The sequence below is a fragment of the Panthera onca genome, chromosome D1 (genome assembly GCF_046562875.1).
Source record: "Panthera onca isolate mPanOnc1 chromosome D1, mPanOnc1 haplotype 2, whole genome shotgun sequence".
Classification (NCBI taxonomy): domain Eukaryota; kingdom Metazoa; phylum Chordata; class Mammalia; order Carnivora; family Felidae; genus Panthera; species Panthera onca.
The window spans coordinates 75,971,328-75,986,907 of NC_138348.1; the positions used below are offsets into that span (position 1 = coordinate 75,971,328).

The 15,580-nt window shown below is 46.5% G+C and overlaps 1 protein-coding gene and 1 long non-coding RNA gene across 3 annotated transcripts in view; one reads left to right on the forward strand and one right to left on the reverse strand.

Moving 5' to 3' along the window:
• PANX1 (pannexin 1) overlaps positions 1–7,932 on the forward strand; it is a 46,654-nt gene extending 38,722 nt beyond the window's left edge. The window contains exons 3-5 of the mRNA XM_060605332.3: positions 4,149–4,372; positions 5,448–6,106; positions 6,656–7,932. Of these exons, the coding sequence (XP_060461315.2) occupies positions 4,149–4,372; positions 5,448–6,106; positions 6,656–6,735 (963 nt within the window). The 3' untranslated portion in view covers positions 6,736–7,932. The remainder of the gene's footprint in view (positions 1–4,148; positions 4,373–5,447; positions 6,107–6,655) is intronic.
• On the reverse strand, positions 7,148–12,711 carry LOC132661150 (uncharacterized). 2 transcript variants are annotated; one of them, XR_013550076.1, is made up of 2 exons: positions 12,021–12,711; positions 7,148–7,512 (listed from the first exon to the last, which is right to left on the reverse strand). It is a non-coding gene; the product is annotated as an uncharacterized LOC132661150 (long non-coding RNA). The 2 variants fall into 2 exon arrangements; XR_009602085.3 differs by lacking the exon at positions 7,148–7,512 and adding an exon at positions 8,535–11,403.
• Between the last annotated feature and the right edge of the window lie 2,869 nt (positions 12,712–15,580).

A 15,580-nucleotide genomic window follows, 5' to 3' on the forward strand; every position in this document is an offset into this window, starting at 1 on the left:
GACCAGGAGTTGGAAATGAAGGTGTCAGCACCGTGGGGTCCTTCTTGGGGGCTCAGAGGGAGAGTCGTGTGCCTCTCTTCTAGTGGCTGGTGGTGGCCAGCCGTCTGTGGCGTTCCTTGGCTTGTAGATGCATCACTCCAGTCTCCCCTGTGTGTCTCTGTGTCTTAAAATGGTCTTCTTAGAGGGACATCGGTCACTGGATTAGGTCCCACTCTGATATAGTACAGCCTCATTTTAACTAATTAGGTCCGCAAAGTCTCTATTTCCAAACAAGGTCACATTCTGAGTTCCGAGTGGACATGAGTTTGGCGGGGAGGGACCCCATTCAACCCTAGTACCTTCTTCCAGCCTCAGCTCTTACTGTGTCCTCACCGTGGGCTCGCTCATTTGCTTTGGTGCCCTCGACGGGTAGGAATTCACTTGGCAGAAAAAGAGACAGAATTCCATGCAGAGGAAGGAGTGTGTCTGAAGGGCCACAAGAAGGTGAAATCTGAGCTGGGTCTTAATATACTTATGGAATTATTTTGGGGGTTTTTGTTGTTGTTGTTAGTGCCTCACTACTTGAAGACGTAGCTCAGATGTCACCTCTTTTATGAAGCCTTCCCTGAGCTCCCCAAGGACATTTCAAGTTGCTCGGTACTTAGTACCTGTGTATTTAGTGGCCTTCACTTTCATGTTTTGTTTAATCGTTAGCTTGTATTCCCATCTGGCCTATGTGGTCCTGGAGCAGACTCTGTGCATTTTGTCTGTAGGGGCCAAGCTTCCAGCCCAGATGTGGTTTTCTGGAGCGGGAGGTGGTTTGCCTTTTGTTTTTAAAGATTTTATTTCTTTAAGTAATCTCTACACCCAGTGTGGGGCTCGAACTCATACCCGAGATCAAGAGTCACGTGCTCCACTGACTGAGCCAGCCGGGTGCCCCCAGCCCAGATGCTTTTGAAAGAAATTACCCATCTGCATTTAATCCCGTAAGAAGCGATCACATACATGTCAGGGGAGGAGATGGTCAGTCCTAACTGGATGCTTCTTCGCCTTAGAGGAGGTCGGGGTGACTCGAATGTGGAAGGAGGCTGTACCAGAGCCTCTCCACACTTCCTTCCATCTGGAGCTTCTGTTGTTCTAACTACAACCCCTTCCAGAAACAACGCAAACTTTTAAGGCACACAGACTGGGCATTGTGCTTCCTTTTGGTTCCGCGTGGTTTCGAGAAGCTTCACTGTCACTGGAAGGGCTCGGTGTTAACATGAACCACATTAACGGACCCGTGGCCTTGAGAGATGCTCGGTGTCTCGGACCTCACTGGGAGCAGACAAAGCTTATGGACAAAGCCATTCCCACCCAGCAGATGCACTCGTAAAGCTTGGCAGTTTTTCCATGTTCCTTACGTGGACAAAAGGATTTTAAAGACTGTAATTTAACGCTGTTTTGGATTCCTGTTTCTGTTGAATCGATTTTAATACCACCTTGTTACAGAGTCACATTTTCCTTTTTGATGAAAAAGAGGTTTCACTGTGGGGAAAACCAAGGAATGGGCCATTCAACTACATTCCTTACAGAGGTGATCAAGGTACAGGGATATTGGAAGAGAAAGCAAACACCCTATATGTAAATACCCTTAAACATTCATTTTTTCCAATTACAATGAGCTATGTTGATCTATTCATTGGTACTAATTCTTGTACCACCTAGCCGTGTTGGGAAAATTGCCACAGATTGTAAACAGGCACTTTTTAACTCAGAAGAACAGTTTGTGGTAAAATTCTATTAATTCAAATTGCCTAGAAACAAAAGTGACTTATAAAACTACTCCGCAGCCCCAAATTAGAGATTGTGTTCCCTCTGTAGTTTCCAAAGAAAATGCCAGGTTCTCTTGGTCTTGGGAGCAGCACTGACTCTATATCACACGGTTACATTTTTATCCCATTTTTACCCCCCTTTGGAGTAGGCAAGGATTGAAGGAACAGAGCTTCTCACCGCAGCCAGCTACGAATTATGTAGCCAAAATTCATGGAATCGCAGCCTGTTACGGTTGTCATTCTGTAGCGGCCCTTTGCACATGGGTGAGTCATTTTGAGAAACCCCATCCCATGCCCAGTACGGACTGAAGTGCCTGTACTGGTGAAGGGGCTTTGCAGAGTTTCAGAGGCGTTGTGCCATCGCCGTCTTTCCTGTGGGGCGGGAATTCCGAGCGTGGGCTCCAAGGTGGTGGCAGGGAACCCGGGAACGAGGGTAGGAAGACACGTCACAGCTTTATTTTTTATGCATCTCTTGAGTAAAACGTAACCTCAGAAAACATGTACCATGGAAGCAACGATCCATCATGGTATTTGTGGACTCTGTGATTCTGTCACAGATCTCTTCACCACTTCAGAGTTGGTGGTACAGCACGGGTTAGGTCCTACTTAATGTGTTAATAAGCACACACAAATTTGTTTAATATTCTGATAACTATATCCATATCACCCATTTCTTCTGTGAACTTTTAGGTGCTACTTTATGTGTTAGTTTTAAATGAAAAGCATGGAAAACATGAAAAACCAGGAAAGACCTGAGAAATTGTCACAGAATCAAGGAGACGAGGGAGGCACGACGCCTCAATGTCACGGATAGACCCCGAACTGGATCTCTGAACAGAAAGAAGACAATAATGGGAACACTGGAGAAATCCAAGTGAAAGTCTGAAATTTGGTCAATGATGGTTTCTTAGTGTTGACAAGTGTACCACGGAAATGTAAAGTGGTAACAGCGGGAAAACCGGATGACTGTTACTTGAGAACGCTCCGTACATCTGATTTTACAGTGAGAGTCACGGTGTTGGGCCAGCTGCCTGCCCCTAGAGATCTGTGGGGTGGGACTTCTGTGTCACCTCAAGGCCATCACTGTCACAACTCTGAGGCAATTGGAGACCAAGCCAAAGATCGGGAGAAATTTTCCAGAGAAATAAAATAATTTGCAGCGTATTCCAGTGGGAAAGGCATGGCCGTGGGTTCACTTTGTCCTCTGTGGCTAGGAACTGTTCTGGGCTTCCTCTTCCCCTTTGAGAGTAAAGCCATCGATAAAGGCCTTATCAGGGTCCATGCGAGGACTAAAGATCACGTGCCCACCAGGTGGCCCTTCTGTTGGTTTTAGCTGGTGTGCTGTCGTGCATTTTACATGCCAGGCACCACGCTAAACACTTTTCATAAACTATCTAATTTAGTCTTCATAATACCTGTATCACACAACCATTTCATTCCGAGAGTGAGAGGCTCAGTGACCTCAGTAGCCAAGAACGCTTAAGCTGGACTAAATCTCAGGTCCGTGCTAACTGCGGTACATGGTGTTCCTTTATCTTCTCTCAGGGCTAAGCCTTTCCTAAGGCTGGATGGACCTGGTGACCAGGTGCTTTTTGCTTTTTGCTTTTTGCTCTGACTCCTGAACCCTTCTGTGTTTGTTTTGCATGTACATCCACATCCAGATGCTCTCCGCATGTCTGTTGCCCGTTACGGTTGGCTTGTCTGGACTTGAGATTACTCCACTGGAAAATGAGGGTGTTGGGCGGTCCTCAGGAGTGTCCGGCATGGAAGGCCTATCCTGCATTCTGTGAATTTTAACGACTTATTCCAGCTGTTTAATAGGGGTGACTGTTGGATCACTGAAGCCACAATTTTTCTAATTCATATTGGATAAAGTCTGCATTCCTGGGTCATTCTCCCAAATTCTAGAGAGAGGAGAAAGAAAAGAGCTCTAAGATTAGTGACCTCCTAACACCATGGCAATGAAAAACAACCCAAAAACCACCAGAGACCACTGTGACATTTATCTGTTCCCTAATTGGGATTTTACTGAGGGATTACACTAAAGGACGTGGGAGTAATTTTATTTTTTTGTTCCCTTCCGTGATTAGGGCGGAGGCACCACGCGTCACCATGTAGTTGCCAGTTATTTCAAATTGAAGTCTTTTGGAGGGGGAAAAAAGGTAGTTACCGCTGTTAAGTAGCTGGGCAGGTGAATTCAGCCAAAAATGGTTACGAGGTAATGAGCCCTATTTCCAAAATTGACATGCGCGTGCACGTTGTCTCAAAGTGAGAAAAGTGAGAGCAGCACTGGTACACTTTGTTTACTTAAGTGGGGCACCTGTTGAACCCATGATTTGCTCTCTTGTTTTCCAGTTTTTCCCCTACATCCTGCTCCTGGTCGCCATCCTCCTGTACCTGCCCTCCCTGTTCTGGCGTTTTGCAGCAGCTCCTCATCTTTGCTCAGATTTGAAGTTTATCATGGAAGAACTTGACAAAGTATACAACCGCTCCATTAAAGCCGCAAAGAGCGTGTGTGATCAGGACATGAGAGACGGTGCTGGCCCAGTTCTGGGTGTTAATGAGAACACAGGACAAAGGTAAGTCAGGCTCCGGCTTGTTTCTCGTCAGGCTTTGGGGTGTGAGGTCTCAGCCCTTCTCCTGCCCGTCTGGGCTTTGGGTTCGCACTGTACTAGATGGGGGGCGGTCATCCACCTACAGACAGCCTGTGGGAGCCTGGAAGGCCCACTTCCCCCGAATCTCACCCCCACCTGCCTGCCTCCGCACCTGTCCTCATATCAGGAGGCTTTCCCTTTTTGCGGGCAATGCCGCCGTCTCGTGGTCTGGAAGGCAGATGTAGGTAGGGTAACAGGTTAAGGCGCTACGTACTTGCTTGCTTTGACCTGCTCCTCAGTGGAGAAGCACAGAGGATTATGGGGCTGCTGAGCTTGGAGAACTGGGGTGAGAAAAATGGGCAATGAGTAGGCAGTGCATTGCCTGTTGCATAGTCTTCTCTGGTTCTTGTCATTAACAATGGTGATCGTATTTATAGCTAATATTCCTGATACCACATTGAGCTCTCCTAGTACATTATCTCATTTAACCCTCAGAATGTCATTACAACTAACTGCATTTATTTACTGCCCCCCCCCCCTTTTCCCCAGATAAAAACATTCTCCCATAGCTACCAGTGGGAGAGCTGGGACCTGACCCTGGTCTGTCCGTCTGGAGCCTGACCCCCCCTTGCCCTAGGAGCTGGCTGCCTCCTGCCCCTCCCCTGTAGGAGGCGCGCATGTTCTGGTTGGGCTGGAAAGTCTTCTTTATTCTGCACACTTGAGAAAACTGTAGTGGTTTTTTTTTTGTTTTTTTTTTTAAAGTAGTAGAATCAGTCAACATTTAGCATTTACTGAGTGCCAGGCACTTTAAGGATTTACAATTATAACTCATTTAATGAACCAGACCTTTAAAACGTTAAGGGGGAGAGCATTTTATTGTTTCTTTTCTTTTTTTTTTTTTAAACAGGATTTTATTCCCTGATACCCCAGCGAAGTTATAGGTAAAGTAGGGAGGGAGGAAAGGTGTTTGAGATTTTTAGTGTGATATTGCTCTGTGTGTACGTCTTTAACATTTGATCTTCGTAAGGGTTGAAGTTTTTATTCTCCCCCCACCCTTTAGTTTGTGGGAGATCTCTGAAAGCCACTTCAAGTACCCAATTGTGGAGCAGTACTTGAAGACGAAGAAACACTGTAACAATTTGATCGTCAAGTACGTCAGCTGCCGGTTGCTGACCCTCAGCATAATACTGTTAGCGTGCATCTACCTGGGCTATTACTTCAGCCTCTCCTCCCTCTCAGATGAGTTTGTCTGCAGCATCAAGTCGGGGATCCTGAGAAATGACACCACCATCCCCGATCGGTTTCAGTGCAAGCTCGTCGCCGTCGGCATCTTCCAGCTGCTCAGCTTTATCAACCTCATGGTGTACATCCTGTTGGCTCCCGTGGTTGTCTACACGCTCTGTGTTCCGTCCCGACAGAAGACGGACATTCTCAAAGTGTACGAAATCCTGCCCACTTTCGAAGTCCTGCGTTTCAAGTCTGAAGGGTACAACGACCTGAGTCTCTACAATCTTTTCCTGGAGGAGAACATAAGTGAGCTCAAGTCCTACAAGTGTCTGAAGGTGCTGGAGAACATCAAAAGCAGCAGCCAGGGTGTCGACCCCATGCTTCTCCTCACGAACCTTGGCCTGATCAAGATGGACGTTGTCGACGGCAGAGGACCCGGGACTGTGGAGATGATGGCACAGGAGGAGGAGGACCCGACAGCAGAGCTCAAAGGTAGGGTTAGCTCTCAGGGCAGAGGCTGAGGAAGCCCACGGAACACCCAGGCGGCCGGCCTCCGCGAACCGTCCCGTCTTTACCCCGGCCCGGCGTCCCTAAACCATTCTCCTGTGTGGTCTTAGGTGAGACCCCTCCCCTACTGGGTGACGGAGGGAGAGAACTGGTGCTGCCTCAGATCTCCACAGGAAGGTGTGCCTCCTCCAGACCGTTCTCTCCTCCTTTTCCTCCTCACGCTGTCTCCTGTGCTGCCTCTTGCTCAGGCATTCCTGCTTGCTGTCATGCTCGCTCACGCTTGTCCCGTTCTGCTGCTTCTGTCCCTGCACCTCTGAGCCTCTTGCCTGTTGTTCTCCACCTCCTTTCAAAGAGACTGAAAGTTCACTGATTTAGTTGTGGCGCTGACCTAGCTTCACTGTGCTCTGAAATTTGGCTCAGAAGCAAAAGCCGGTAAGGCAAAGAACGCTGAGATTTCTAGAAGGGAAAGTAATTCCTGCTGTGGCTTCCTGCTGTGTGACTTCTGCCATCAATATTTGTTTTCCATTTTGACAGATTTGAATGCACCCAGTGAAACTAAAGTTAGCAATGGAGGGAAGGATGCTCGGCAGAGACTTCTGGATTCTTCTTGCTGAAGGTTTTTTCCTTTCAACTTGAGATCTGTGACTTCTGTGAGGTGGGATTTGTAACGGCTGAAGCACTCGGTCGGGTTTCCAGCTGGTTTGCAGCCAGTGCTTCTTGGTAGAGACACTGAGCGTGTCTTATCGAGTCCCTGATGAAAATTACGGTCAACAGAATGGTGTGGAAGTAAGGTTCATGGACTTCCAACGAGAGGCACCATGGAGATAAGTGAACCACAGCAAGTGTTGATGTGTAAGTCCTCATCGAATGGAAAGTGGAAAGGCTCATCAAAGAGTCATAGCCCTTTGAGTGCCTCAGAGGGACACCTTTCTGTGGAGATAGTGCAGTGAGACTCAGAGCTACCAGCAAGGACTTTGGGAGGCCTTATTTTTAATTTGTTTTAGGAAAAAATAATAAATTGTCAGGATACAATTTTAATCTGAGTCTCCTCTGTGTTAATAACTGTTGGACAAGAGAAACATCCACCGACCCACAGGCAGTCCTGCTCCCGGTGGTGTCCTAACCTGGGGACGGTGCTGGTGTCTCTTCACACTGCTGCTTGTCACCCTGGCTAACTGAAATCGCTGACCGTGGTTTGTCGCACTCTGCTGGGAAGGGCTGCGGGCCCATGCACTGCTCTGACGGGAGACTTGGTGAACGAGATGCGTGCAAAGGATACTTCCTTGTGACTTCTGTACAGGAAAAGAATGCCGCTAAAAGGGCACCGTGGGGAAATCTGCACATGCACAGCAACTCAGTTTTCCAAGGGGTTTTCTGCAGGTAACCCTCTGCTGTCAAAAGAACCGAAACAGGATGTTACTTAAACGAGCGGAACACGGAATGCTTAAAACGAGGGACATTTTGCTTATTACGATCAGAACATATAAATGACATCTGCCATATGGCGTGCTTGGAGCCAGAACAACTTAGCGGTTTGTTTTATTTACACTGGAGCATATCTTTTAAAAATTCATTTTAATTTAGAAGTGTATGGTATCAAATTTGAGGCCATTTGGGAAGGACGTTCTGGTTTTGATGGAGAATTATAGACTACATGTTAAAAACGGGTATATAACACCCAAGCATTATTTCATAAACATTTAAGTCCGATTCAGAATATGTAAAAAAAAACTTTTCCCTTTCTAACCATGTAAGTGGGTCCTAACTATGTTTACATTTTATACAAAATTCTTTAAAACTGTATCTGTGGATCTCCCTGTGTTTGTTCTTAGGAAGTTAACACATTTCTAAAGTAAGTAATCCTCAGGAACCTAAAGTTTACGTTTGACTCTTAGCGATAGTTGTTTAATATAACTACTGTTTTTTGAAAAACAAAAGTTACATAAGCTGAGAATATTCTGAGAATATTCTAGTCTCTCTCCAGAGTATTCACAGAAGCGGATTTTAGCTGTGCCTCTGTGATGGTTTCTGAGATGGAAAGCTAATAATAAGTATTAAGGATGCAATCAGTGCTTTAAATTATTCTTATTACATGATATTTATTACCATTGAGTTACACAGTGTGATTTAGAAATGGTAGTCACCTAAATATCCCATTTTCCCTCATTTTTATATCACTGTGTGTGTGTGTTCACTGTTCACAGTTCTCCTCACTGGTTTCTTTTTATACTCGGAAAAGATTTCGGAGAGGTATTTTTCTATCATATACTTCCCCCGCCCCCACAAAAGCTTCATCTTCTCTATAGGCTGCCCCTTATTTGTATTTTGAAGAAGTAAAAGTGGATCCACTATCTTAGGAAAACAGCAGCTCCGTAAGCCCTGGCACACGTAATCCTTTCATCAGGATTGTGGTTGCTGAGCTCCAGTGGGGTCTGCGATGTTCCAGGCTAGTCCTGCTAGTCACTGATGGTATGGCTGTGATGAATAAGGCACAGCTTTGAGGAGTTCACAGTCTAGTCAAAGGCCGCAAAGGCAGAGGCAGGTACAAAAAAAGAGCAGCCACAATAAAGGCCCTTCCAGAAAACTTCCAGCAAACGCTCTGTGTTCTGGGTGGATGCCATATTGTTTTCCTCTCTGCCGTAGCCTCTGTAGCCGGTGGTTTTAAGAATCTGGTTGCAGTTTTTCCCAGAGCTGCTTTAGCCACGAGTACTCCAGTCTGAAGCTTGGACAAAACGATAAGATAGCAATTTTGAGTAGTAGGAGCTCCACTGGCCTTTTGCACCTTACCTTGCGGAGGAGGGCAAGCCTGTGGCGGACATGGAGTTGCCCGTGAACGACAGTCGTGGAGCTAAGGGGCTGATGTGGATGCCCGGTCGTACATTCTGGCTTGGGAAAAAGTGTTATCAAGAAAGTTAACTCGTTCATCTCCTGTGAGTTGCTGGCTTACAGGACTACTTTTGAGGGTCCCATTTTCTGAGGGTAAGAGTCATTTAAAAGGGGACAGACCGATCCTAAATGAGTACCCCAGGGTCACTGACTTTGTTTCCGGCTCACGTCTTCCTAGTAAAGCACCAGCTGGGCCTCGAACGGATCATTCTGAAAGCAGTATCCAGCCACGTGTTTGCTTTTACCACACGGAAGGCAGAGACTTCCCATCTTAAGACGGGAATGTAGACATTCTTAAGCCTCCAGGAAGTTACAGACCCCTTGCCAATACTTTTAAAGCTACGAACCCTTTCCTCTGGGATGCACACAACACTAAATACACCTTCAGGGGCCATCGTCATCCACGAAGCTGTGCTCTTGTGGCTGGAGACCAAGCCGCACGGCACAGAACGGAGGCCCCTTTGCCCACGTGGAAAGCTGCTGCGTGTTTACTTAGTGAAATCGTGTTTGGCACTCTTGAGCATGCTCTACCTTTTGAGGAATGGATTTCATTTTGTAGAGTCAGGCTGAAAAAGTCAACTAAGAGAGTGCGTGTGGCTGGCAATGGCCTGGAGCGACCCCTGTCCGGCTTCTCTAGAGTGTGGGTGAGGGTGAGCACAGCCCTTGTCAAATGCTTTGTCCTCCTTTGTAGCTGTGCTGTGAAAATGCTAGAACTTCCAGCTGTGCGGCAGGGCTTGCTGCACGTCTGTGTTTCGCTCATAGAAGCTACCTGTTCACTGAGCATCCTCTCCTATCCAACATTGAGCGGAGGTGGGCTGGGGGCACTGCCGGCCTCCGTCCTGTGACAGGGAGTTCTGCTCCTGGGGGTGGATTGCCGCATGCATTTTAAACTGTGTTCGCGTTGGTTTATTTTGCTTATTGTCAGTCCCAGTTGATAGAATATCTACAATGATGGGAGTTATCTAGTGCTGTATCACAGGCTCCTACCACAGCGACTGGCTGGAGTGTAATGAACATTGTGTAAATATTTAGTGAACACATGAACACACTGTTAGGAGAAGTCCTAGTTTGTTGGCAACTGTGTTGATTTAAAAGGCAAACCGTCCTCGGCAGGAGACGAGAGGGGAGACTCAGCCTCACGGTGGAGAGAGGAATATTTCTGTAAATGACTAGGGCTCTACATGTAAGTAATGACAGTCCTTGGCTTTTTACTGTGACATTGTGACCACTTTCCAAGTTCAGTACAAGTTCAGTGTTGCCTTGCAGTGATGAAAAATTTTTTTTTTTTTGAAATTGAAGTTTTAAAGCCCCTGATCTCTGTTATTTCCCAGAGCGACCTCTTGAAAAGGAACATTGATTGAAATGCGCAATTGCCAGTAATTGGGGGTTCTTCTGAGGGCGTGGAGATGAAGTGGCTCCTTCTGGGCGATCGTTGGCCGTTTGGTCCTGTTATTCACAAGTGATGTGAAACCTTTAAAAAAGATTGGCAAAGATGATATTGTGTCATTTGTGGAACATAATAGATGTTAATTCGTGATTGCTTTGTTCAGCCTGCTGGAAATGAAATGTATTGTTTCAGCGTTCTCTCTTTAGCTGTAAAAATACTCTGTCACTGAAAGCATGTGTTTGATCCGTGATTGTTCTTCAAGTTCTTGAAAGTGACAAGAGTTTCTAATGCTTTGAGTGCTCTCCCCTGCCCACCAGAGGAGGAAAGTCCTTGTAGAATTCGACAGTGTCACCAGTGTTCCCTACAAAGGATGAAGCCAACAATTCCTGTTTACAAGTCGGAGTTTTTTAAAAGCACCATAATTACAGCCTAATGGGGTTGTGTAAAGCGGTGCTCTAGGTGTAATTCACATTCTTTTCAACAACCAAACATCTCCAGAACTTTTAAAGAGAGACACGCATGCTTTTTTTGCTGTATCATTTGGTAAGAACGATCACTTTCTGTTCCACAAGGATCAAAGGATGACAGCGTATCATGGTTAGAAAACGGTCCTTAAAAAAAGCACAAGAACCTGGAAACTCTCCAGTTTGGTGGCTATCACTGTTACATTTTTGTATTTCCACGTAAGCCGCCTGTCCAAGTTCTGCCTTCTGATCCAGCCGGCCTCCCTTTAGGGAGGGATGAAAGCTGGAAAATCAAGGCTGCTGTGTAGGGAAGGGTGAAGCACTGTTTTGGTTCTGCACTGTTATGCCCACCTAAATAAAACTACTCTCAGCAGTGAAAAATGTGTCTTCCTGCTTCTTGCCTTCTCTTCAAGGAAGACGGGCCCTGAAATGCGTGGGGAGGCCCATATTCCTCTCTGCTGGACACATGAGATTCACTAGGTACTCTCCACAAGCCGGCTGGCAGCAACCGAAGAAGAAAGTCCTCGATTAAGGGCCCACGGATCCTGCAATTTCCACAGCAGAAATCACATGCACTCTGTTGCCTAGAATCGAGTCCCAGGTCCTGCCCACTAAGGGGGAGGAGATTGTACAGGCGTAAACACTGGGGAGAATCATAGGGCCATCTTGGGAGGTTCTCCTAAATCCCAGCCCCTCTGTCTCTGAGCTTGCTATACAACCTCGACATCTGTCTGAGGCCTCCCTCCATTCCCAGAGCTATCTTCGAGCCTCTGACCCCCTCTTTCCTGAATTTCTCTTATAGTCTTTCCCTAAGCATCTTCTACATTCCTCTCAAGACTGTTGAGAATACAAATCCGGTCATGCCAGCCCTCCCCACCTCACCCCCACCATTTTAAATCCCTTGAGAGTCTTCACGGATTTGGGGATAAAGAACACACTTCTGCTTCTTCAGGCTCATCTCTACCACTGTCCCTCCTGTCTCGGATGCAGCCTCATGTCCTGCTCCTTAAAGGACCCTCTTCTTCCTCAGGCGCTCTTCCCTGTCCCCACCCCCTCTTCCCTTCTGTTCAAAAGTCAGCTCTGTGTCAGTGGGAACACCAAATGGTGCAGCCACTATGGAAAACAGTATGTCAGGTCCTCAAAAAATTAAGCATAGAATTACCATCTGATCCAGCCAGCAACCCCACTTCCGGACCCATAGTAGCTCAGGCTGCCATAACAAAACCCCAGAGGCTGGTGGCTTACACAACAGAATTACTATCTTATGAGAAGGGACCCTCTTTCTGGAGGCTAGACATCCAAGGTGGAGGTTCCAGCCAATTCAGTGTCTGGTGAGAACTCTTCCTGGCTCGCACACAGCTGCCTTCTTGCCACGTCCACACGTGCCTTTCCTTGGTGTATGTGGTGATTGGGGTGGAGCTGGGGTGAGGGTGGGGACATATGTCTCTTTTCTAAGGCTACTAGTCCTATGGTGTTAGGACCCCACCCTTATGAGTTCATAATTATCTCCTCAGGACCTTATCTCCAAATACAGTAGCATTGGGGGGCTAGGGTTTCAACATATGAATGGGTGGGGGCGGGAGCAGAGGGAGAAGAACTGTCCAGTCTGTGCACTAACATGTTAAGGTGACAACAGGGTCTTTGTCATGTCTGTGTGGAAATTAGGAAACCTTGATTTTTATAACCAAACCAGATCTTGTGACATGCAATTATACCTTGAGAGAGCTGCCTGTAGGCAGGTATATTCCTTCCCCTTTTTGCACATGATCCCCTGTGAGCTAACAAGCTTTGGAGTTCTTCAGAGCAATCTGGAAAACTGCCTGCTGGGCTATACAGTCCTCGGTAAGACAAGGAACAAAAAGCCCTTACTAACCTACTTTGAGGTTGACTTTTTTTTCAGTCAGCAAGTCCAAAGCAGGGTATATAACTCAGAGAACTGAAATTTCGGGTCTTTTTTGAGAGAGAGTGAGAGCACAAACAGTAGAGGGAGTAGGGAGAGAGAATCTTACACAGGCGCCAGATTCAGCACACAGCCCAACTCAGTGCTTGATCTCATGACCCTGAGATGATGATCTGAACCCAAGCCAAGAGACGCTTAACTGACTGAGCCACCAAGGTGCCCCTGAAATTGGGCTCTTGAAGAACTATTTGTACATCTGTGTTACAGCACCATTATTCACAATAGCCAAAATATGGAAGCAACCAAAATGTCCATCGGTGGATGAACCGATAATGGAATCATTTATATACAGACCCTCCTTAAAAAAGGAAGCAATTTCTGATACATGGTGCAACATGGATGAACCTTGAAGACATCATACTCAGTGAAACGAGTCGATCACAAAAAGACAACCTCATAGGATTCTACTTCTATGCATTACCTAGAGCAGTGAGATTCACAGAAATAGAGTAGAATGGGGTTTTCCAGGGGCTGGGGAGAGGGGACAAGAGAGTGTTGTTTAAAGGCTACAGAGTTCAGTTTTGCAAAATGGAAAGAGTTCCAGAGACTGGAGAGTGGTTATGCAACAAGGGGAATGTACTTATCACTACTGAAATGTACACTTAAGAGTGGTTAAGGTGTTAAATGTTATGTTACGTGCATTTTACCACAGTAAGAAAAATGCTCTAGCATCCACTGCAGGCATCCCTCTGTTACCCCCCACTCCTCTTAAACCGCACGGCTCCCCCTGCTGAGCTCAGATCACACATTTTGGCTTAGTGCAAGGCAGGACTGCCTGTCTCCCACTGTTGGAACAGTGCCTTCCTGTCCCTGATTCCCGGCACCTGGCCCGCAGCCTAGGAATTTTTCATACCCTCATATCCCCCATGATGTCTCCTGGGAATGCCCAGTGCAGACAGACGAAAGCATCAAATGAGAAGGGATGCTCCCCTGGCCGATCATTGGTCTCGGCACTGCTCCCTCCAGTTTGCCCAATTCAAGGTGTCCAAGGACAAGGCATCTTCTGTTTCCTTCTCCCACTTCAGTGACTGAGGGCTTAACTGGGGCCTTTCTGAAACACTTTTTTTTTTTTTTAACATTTACTTTTGAGAGAGAGAGAGAGAGACAGAGAGAGAACAAGCAGGGGAGAGACAGAGAAAAAGAATCCTAAGCAGGCTCTGCACTGTCAGCGCAGAACATGACTTGAGCTGAAACCAAGAGTCGGATGCTTAACTGACTGAGCCACCCAGGAGCCCCTCTAAGGCACTTTTAAGGAGCTTTCCTGGTTGGTGATTTCACCATCTGCACCCATGCCAATTTATGTCATTTCATTTTCCAGGGGTTCTAACATACTTCGCAGGTAAAATTAAATTTCCTTCCAACCTGCAGCCCATTGACACATACTTGAGGTAAACACAGACTGTAACATTTCTCTAGGAACTCCCTGCTGTCTTAACGTGAATGCTTTGTTGGAGGGAAAAACCACCTTAGCTCGACAATAGCTCTGCCTGCAGTTTCCTGTGAATCTTCTGTAGCATATGAAAATCTCTTTGGAAACTTCCTTTTTGCCTTTACCTCCCCAAGTCCACAGTATATAACCAGCCATTCTTCACAACCCCAGTGCAGCTCTTTCTGCCCATGGGTCCTGTCCCCATGCTTTAATAAAATCACCTCTTTGCACCAAAGACATCTTCAAGAATTCCTTCTTGACCATCAGCTCCAAACCCCACCATCACCCCAAAACCTCATCACAACCACCCCCACCGCCCAGGGATGAGGGCAGGGGGATGGGAGAGAGGTTGGGCTGCAGACTGCCGACTTGAGTCAGCAGCTCTGTGCCCTTCCTGCTAAAACTGAATTACAGTGAACAGCAGAACGGACAATTTGTTGATTCAAATCCCACCCCTTCCCCCTTCAAATAACATCAGTGTCCTAGGTTCCCCTTCTTGAAAATGAGATGAGAAAATGAGAAGGAACACGTAAATGCTCCTTTGTGGTCTAGCGACTGCGGACGCCTCAGGGAAAGGAGACGCAAGTCAAATCCAGTGAATGAAAGGACTCTCGCAAGAGTCCTGTTTGATTGTTTCAACGTGGCTTTTCAGATGCGAGGGAAAGGAAAACCAGAGAAACTAAAATGTTGTCAAAAATCATTTCTAAATCCCCAGAACTGTGATTCACATTACCCTGAGGAAGCAGAGTCCCTCAGAACCAGAGCTTCCATGGAAACTTCAGGAATGTAAAAGGGACTGTTCTGATGGTGATTTCAGAGGTAAAGATTTTAACATTCCTCTCTTTTGCTCATTTTGAATATGAAAACTGCTACCAAGGAAGCACTGTTAAGCAGAGAGGCCCTGGAGGCTCTTTACCATCTTTTAAAGTACTCTATAAATAATATCACCTCTTGAGATAAGGAAGATCATTTAAGAGAAATTACCCCAAACTACGGCTGCTACAAAAGGGAGCAGAAAAAAGAGTCAGCATTAGAATAAGCATGGGCTAGATAGGCTGTCCAACAGAATATGAGAGCCACATCATTTAGAATTTTCTAGTAGCCACATAAAAAAGTAAAAGGAGGGGTGCCTGGGTGGCTCAGTCAGTGAAGCGTCCGACTTCCCTTAGGTCACAGTCTCACGGGTCGTGGGTTCGAGCCCCACATTGGGCTCTGTGCTGACAGCTCAGAGTCTGGAGCCTGTTTTGGATTCTGTGTCTCCCTCTCTCTCTGTCCCTCCCCTGCTCACGCTCTGTCTCTGTCTCAAAAAAAACACCAAAAAAAAAAAAATGTA